The sequence below is a fragment of the Oncorhynchus keta genome, unplaced genomic scaffold, assembly GCF_023373465.1.
Source record: "Oncorhynchus keta strain PuntledgeMale-10-30-2019 unplaced genomic scaffold, Oket_V2 Un_scaffold_584_pilon_pilon, whole genome shotgun sequence".
NCBI classification, from domain to species: domain Eukaryota; kingdom Metazoa; phylum Chordata; class Actinopteri; order Salmoniformes; family Salmonidae; genus Oncorhynchus; species Oncorhynchus keta.
In genome coordinates, this window is record NW_026290969.1 from 282637 (window position 1) to 290197 (window position 7561).

Genomic DNA, 7561 nt, shown 5'->3' on the forward strand with positions numbered 1-7561 from the left:
TGGACGAAGGTCTGTGTATTCAAACTGCGCAACACAAGGAGAAGTTAGGAAGGAACGGGATGTTTTCTCAAGCAGCATATGGACACTACTGCATTTTTGGGCATGCAAGAGTTGGCTTTTACTTAGGGACGATGAGAGGGGAAGTTTTGCTAACAATGGCAACTACAAAGAGCTTACAGAGGTAATTGCATGTTACAATGCTTTACTTGCTGAGTTTCTACTGTCTAGAGACTCAGCAAGTTTCTACATGTGGCCGTTTCTACTGTCTTCTCTGGGATGTAGAAATCAATTCTGAATGATTTCATAGCTTCCATCGCATGATCCATCAAAAGTGAGATTAAAAGACAGGTTGATGCAGCATGTTTTTTGGCCCAACACGTGCTCAAGTGCACTTTTCACTTTCCTCTGGTATTTATTTAGCAATCCCGATTACATGACCGACACAAGCAAACATTTTCGGGGGGCGGCAGGTAGCCTTGCTTGATTGAATCCCTGAGCTGACAAGCTAAAAATCTGTCATTCTGCCCCTGAACAAGACAGTTAACAAACTATTCCCCCATATGCCGTCATTTTAAATACGAATTTGTTCTTAACTGACTTGCCTAGTTAAATAAAGGTTCAAATGTAAATTTGAAATATATAACTGTTGCAGCAGTCTAGGCTACAACTAAACATTAGCAATCTGACATGCTGTATGGGATGAAAACAACATTTGGATCAACTGTATGATGCTAACAACAACAGCAGCTGCGTTCAGCCTATGCACCATGTTCACCTGGTCAGGGTAAACTAATTGGTAACATTGTTTATTTATACTATAGTCCATTTGTTTGTATCAGGAGAAAATGCAAATGTGATCAAATTTGGTTTATATTCCAAATTGGGCTGGCTATGCTGCCTAGACATTTTCAATAAAAAATGATTAACTGGAATTAATCCATCAACACAATAGTGATGACATAGACTGTGAGTGAATTCTTTATTAGGCCTACAGTTGCATAGGCCTACATGATGCAAACATGCATAAAGCAATCTCAGCCCTGTAATTTCTATTGTCGATCAATTGTTGTCTCTGTGTAAAGGAAACCAGACTTTTAGTCTAGTCTAAATATAATTAGTTAAAATCGGTGCAGTTTGACAGGGTTTTCATCCTGCCCAGGGCCAGGAGTTTTTTTTAACCTGTTAGTCCACTAGGGGCATTATTTCATTTTTGGATAAAAAGACGTGCCCATTTTAAGCGCAATATTGTGTCACGAAAAGATGCTCGACTATGCTTGGAATTGATAGTTTTGGAAAGAAGACACTCTTACGTTTCCAGAACTGCAAAGATTTTCACTGTGAGTGCCTTATAACAAAAGCTTCAGGCAAGTACTTGAGGAAGTACAGTTCCCGCTCAGCCCAGTCAAAACTGTTCGCTGCACTGGCCCCCCAATGGTGGAACAAACTCCCCCACGATGCCAGGACAGCGGAGTCAATCACCACCTTCCGGAGACACCTGAAACCCCACCTCTTTAAGGAATACCTAGGATAGGATAAAGTAATCCTTTAGATGCACTATTGTAAAGTGGCTGTTCCACTGGATGTCATAAGGTGAATGCACCAATTTGTAAGTCGCTCTGGATAAGAGCGTCTGCTAAATGACTTAAATGTAAATGTAAATGTAAAACCAAAATGTTTGAGCGACCAGGAAATGAACAGGATTTCTGAAGGTACGTTTTCCATGATCGCCTTATATGGCTGTGAATGCGACAGGAATGAACGGACACTTTCTAGCGTTTCCCCAAGGTGTCTGCAGCATTGTGACGTATTTGTAGGCATATCATTGGAAGATTGACCATAAGAGACTACAATTGCCAAGTGTCCCGCACGGTGTCTGCGTGGAAATTGGTGCGCAAAAGTCAGCTACCAGTATTTTTCCATCCGAATCAGAGAACAAAGAAGGCTTCTAGGACTGCCATTTCAATGAAGAGATATATGACAAAACACCTTGAGGATTGATTCAAACAACGTTTTCCATGTTTCAGTCGATATTATGGAGTTAATTCGGTAAAAAGTTCGACGTGTAGGTGACTGAATTTTCGGTTAGTTTCGGTAGCCAAATGCATAGTAACAAAACGGAACGATGTGTCCTACACAAGAATCTTTCAGGAAAAACTGGACATCTGCTATGTAACTGCGAGTCTCCTCATTGAAACATCTGAAGTTCTTCAAAGGTAAATTATTTTATTTGATCCCTTTGCTGTTTTTTGTGAATATGTTGCGTGCTAAATGCTAACGCTAAATGCTAAGCTAGCTATCACCACTCTTACACAAATTATTGATTTTCTCTGGTTCTAAAGCATATTTTGAAAATCTGAGACGACAGGATTGTTAAGAAAAGGATAAGCTTGAGAGCAGGCATATTTATTTAATTTCATTTGCGATTTTTAGAAATCGCTAACGTTGCGTTATGGTAATGAGCTTGAGGCTGTAGTAACGCGACCGCATGCGGGATGGGGCGGACTATGAGGTTAAACCATGTGACCTGATTATGAAAAACTTGTCCCATAGCTGTTATAAAGCCTTTTAACAACTGATTAATCACTGTCATACCCTATAGGGTCCAATGTTTTATCTGGTTATTTGACCAGATAAGCAAAAACCACAGGCCTCAGGGGAAAAAAATTGCCCAAACACTCTGGGACCTGTGGTGCCACCAGTCTGTTCACAGTTGTCAGTTATCGTCAGGTATGTGGATGATCTTTATTCAAGACCATTTCTTGGGCTACTTTGACGTGTTGAGTGGGCGAGATGCACAGTCTGTTTGACTTTGTGAATTCTGAGATGTCTGAGTTCAACTTCATGGAGAAACTTGTCCAAACCTATGATGATGTCACTGTAACGGAATGTTTCTGCTATTTGTAGTCCCCTCCTGTTCCTGATTAAGATGTGATGACCACTCGACTCTACTACCAGCGTCAACTTTCTCCTGACATGAACTTAAACCATGTCTCATGTGCCCTCTCATCCACTGGCACATCGAGATCATTCTGACGGGTTGCATCACTGCCTTGTACGGCAACTGCTCGGCCTCCGACCGCAAGGCACTACAAAGGGTAGTGCGAAAGTCCCAGTACATCACCGGGGCCAAACTTCCTGCCATCTACCAGGTGGTGTCAGAGGAAGGCCCTAAAAATTGTCAAAGACTCCAGCCACCCTATTCATAGACTGTTCTCTCTGCTACCGCACAGCAAGCGGTACCAGAGCGCCAAGTCTAGGTCCTAGAGGCTTCTAAACAGCTTCTACCCCCAAGCCATAAGACTCCTGGACATCTAGTCAAATAGCTACCCAGACTATTTTGCAAACTGCAGGCCTTGTGACACATGCCAAGTCAGGCAGTCAATCCAAAATATTACAGACCAGATCAACCCTTCATTGAAAAAGACATGAGTTGGACAGGGATTACGGCAACACTTTTTTTTATAACCCACCTGTATAATGCATTATGAATTAATTTATTGTTCCCTCTATCACACATGGTGCATTATAGGACTTGCTATAAGCATTCATAATGCATCACATAGCATTATGCATTATAAAACAAAAACTCCTTTAGAAATACATCAGCGTTTATAATGCAGAAGGCTCATATGCTGATATATGCATGTTGCTGCAGTAGTTTTAATTGCCTAATGTTTTATTCCCTGTGCAGCACACATTCGGGCTCTCTGCCCATTCTATGCAACCGGGTAATAATTTAACTTCAGACAATGACAAGTCAAAAACCAGCCAGGACCACAAGAGTTCAATGAGAAACCCAGGAGAATTCAGAATGAGTTTAAAATGTGCACACACTCCTACACACACACACACACACACACAAAAACACATTGATGCAAGAATGTGCACACACTCTAGGAAAGATAGTTTAGCAGGAATTGTACTATTCCTTGGTAACATGAGATCCTAAAGTCCCATACAGCTGGGGATTGAACAGGACGCAGAGTTTGAGCATTTGCAGCAGACTGGGGGCAGGAGTAGAGAGAGAGAGATTTCCGCACAGCCTTATTTCAGCACCATGGACAGAGTCTAATCCCAGCAATGTGTGCAGTCCACTGTATTAATTAACAAATGCAGTAGACTGGAACAGCATTGCATAGTTCCAGAGAACAACAGTATTCAGAACCAAGGACAGCGACTGTGTGAATACCAAGATTAATGCTTGCACCATGGAGGTAAGGCTGCAGTGGCTTTGAAAGTGTTGCTTCACATTTTTAAACGTAAGTAGTTCAAAAGCATAATTGAAGTGTTCAGAAATAACATCAGCTTAATACATTTTGGGAAATCCCTGTGATTCATAATTAATTTGTCTTATCAGCACATAATTAATCCTGCCTTTACAGCAGTGGTGAGCTGTAGAGCACACACGAATACGTGTGCGTGTACATGCAAAAACACACACACGCGCATGTATGCACATGCATACACAGATGGAGCACAAACAAGCCTGTCATGGAAAGTCTGTTTTTGCCCATATATGCATACTGTCAACCTCCATCAAAAGGTTTTTCAATATGATCCAAGATGAATGAAGTGTGAGCTCAGAGAAAATGGCTATGACAAGAATACAAGAATCTACAAGCAGAGGTTGAAAGCACTGCAAGCCACATCTGAAGGAAACAAGTTTCTCTGCAGGTACACAGAAACGTTACTGCACCGCTCTGGCGCAAAGACGCAGGGGTCGAGGAACGTCCTTCCTGCCAATGTATTTACTCAACTTCAGAAAAAAACTGAGGGATTATAGTCAAGGAAAAAAAGGAAATGTTCTGAATGCTTGGCAAACAGACTGTGGTTGACATATGCATCCCCAGGCAGTCCCTTCACCCAAACATGACTCTGCCTGGGAGCCAAGTGACAGTGCCATGAAGCAGACTGGTCCTCTGGCTACAGGAATACAATAATCTGCTGCTCCTCTCCTTTCCTCTTCTTCACACTGAAACACCATTATTATTCCTGTCACTGCAACCTTGCAGTAACAGCTACAGCTGAACACTGTAAATGCCAGTGGAGGAAGAGTAGTGCAGAGATACAGATACATTCCTCTGTCCATCCCTTTCTCTCTCTCTCTTTCTGTCTCCCTCTCTCTCTTTGTCTCTCTCTCTCTCTCTCTCTCTCTCTCTCTCTCTCTCTCTTTCTGTCTCTCTCTCTTTCTGTCTGTCTGTCTGTCTGTCTGTCTGTCTGTCTGTCTGTCTGTCTGTCTGTCTGTCTGTCTGTCTGTCTGTCTGTCTGTCTGTCTGTCTGTCTGTCTGTCTGTCTGTCTGTCTGTCTGTCTGTCTGTCTGTCTCACTCTTTCTGTCTCCCTCTCTCTCACTCTGTCTCTGTCTCTCTCTCTCTCTCTCTCACTCTGTCTCACTGTCTCTCTCTCTCACTCTGTCTCACTGTCTCTGTTGTGGAGTGACATTCACATGAGTGTTTGCACACCCCCACATACCCCTGAAAACAGACACACACTCACTCCCACAAACGGTATACTGTAACTTGCAAATACACGCACTGTACTCACATGCACACATTCATGAGCACCCCTCCCCCCCAAATACTGTTGCTATAAACACCTTATACTCCCCCTCACAAACACACTTATTATCCTCCCTCCCCTCCCACCTTCCAACACAAACACAGTCACCCCCACACACCCCCTCACATCTCTGTGATAGATTTCATCACTCACCCTGGCAGTTGGGTCCCCCCTCTCCCTCCTCGGTGTCTGTCAAGTTGTTTAGCATCCTCTCTTCCTCAGGCTGATTTCTGTGGAGAGAGAGACACTGCTACTGCGCTAGCACTCTGCTCTTTGCTGGCTGACAACCAGAGCTCTGTGGGTTGGAGCCACGGCAGGGAAAGCAGCACGAATGACAAGAAGCACCTTTTTTTATTTCTGCGGCTCACTGCCTTCCTGTCTCTCCCTCTTCCCTTCCCTCTCACGCTCAGAAAAAGAGCAGTGTAGAGAGGAGAGAGTCTTTGCCTCTGCAGATGTGTTTCTCTCCTACACTTCTTGTCGTCTTTTCCCTGGCGTGTTGCGTGATCTCTCTCTTTTCAGGAGGAGGATAAGGAGAGTGAGACAGGCTGTAGGGTATAGCTGATGATGGAGTGCCGGTCTCTCACTCACACGATCCGTGCACTGCACAACTACGATCGCCCCCCAGTTGGCCTAAGCTGTTGACTAAATTCCTTGTGCATTCAAAATACATTATCTTTCTCTCGCACACACTCGCACACGAGAGAGAGAGAGAGAGAGAGAGAGAGAGAGAGAGAGAGAGAGAGAGAGAGAGAGAGAGAGAGAGAGAGAGAGAGAGAGAGAGAGAGAGAGAGAGAGAGAGAGAGAGAGAGAGAGAGAGAGAGAGAGAGAGAGTCAAATGGAGTTCTGACTTCTGAGATTAAGCCTCTCTTTTTATGTTATTTTCAAATGCAAGACAATATTTCATTTCATTATTGATTATTTATCCCTCTTTTTTTATCCCTCTTTTAAAAAATGTTTTCTACTTCGCCCTTTAATTTTACTCCTGTATAGTTACTGTCAGTTATCTGCAGTAGGGCTGCAGGGTTTGTATAGCATTCTCTGAACCTAATCATTTGAAACTGAAAGCTTTCACCATCACCAAGCTGTGGATGCACTGGTCTAACTGCTTAACCTGACAAGGTTAAGTTGAAAGATTACACTGGTTCACCAACAGCTTCAGTCAAAGGGTCATGACTTTTCCAAAGAAGCACTCACAGCATATTTATTTTGTATTTGTTCACAATGAGAAATGTACAGTTGAGATTCTAAATGTCCTATGGAGGGAGACTCTTAGCCCTTACAGAAAAAACACATGATTTCACATGAGGAAAACATGTGGTTTTTGGAACACTTCACACGTGACATTTCCCATCTGAAAACATGTGGTTCACATATGTCTTGAGGTCGACATCAATTCTTACTGACCTCCAGGCATTGACCTGGAAATTATCTGATGACGTCAGACTCATTCTGAACAGGTTGCAGCCTACCAGGATACTTGGTTTTCTTTCCCTTGGCAAATTAAGATGTATGCTAGGATTACTTAACTTCTCTAGGATAGTGGGCAGCATTCAGAATTTTTTTTAAGATATGCATATTATTAGTAGATTTGGATAGAGACCATTCTGAAGTTTCTAAAACTGTTTGAATCATGTCTGTGAGTATAACAGAACTTATTTAGCAGGCAAAACCCAGAGGACAAGCCATTCAGTTTTTTTTTTGTTGAGGTCACTCTCTTTTCAATGGTTTTCATTGGGAATCCAGATTTCTAAGGGACCTTCTGCATTTCCTACCGCTTCCACTGGATGTCACCAGTCTTTAGAAATTGGTTGAGGTTTTTCCTTTGTGTAGTGAAGAAGTACGGCCATCCAGAACGGGGGGAACTTGAAGTGTACTGTTAGATAGAGGCGAGTGACCAGAAAGCTAGCTACAGTTTGTTTTCCTCCTGTATTAAACACAGATCATCCCGGCTTCAATTTTATTGATTATTTACATAAACAAATACCTAAGGTTGTATTACAAAGT

The 7561-nt window shown here is 42.7% G+C and overlaps 1 protein-coding gene across 1 annotated transcript in view; it reads right to left on the minus strand.

Annotated features, from left to right (window-relative positions):
- LOC118361125 (solute carrier family 12 member 5-like) overlaps positions 1–6198 on the minus strand; it is a 130898-nt gene extending 124700 nt beyond the window's left edge. The window contains exon 1 of the mRNA XM_052517164.1: positions 5711–6198. Within this exon, the coding sequence (XP_052373124.1) occupies positions 5711–5765 (55 nt within the window). The 5' untranslated portion in view covers positions 5766–6198. The remainder of the gene's footprint in view (positions 1–5710) is intronic.
- Positions 6199–7561: the final 1363 nt, after the last annotated feature.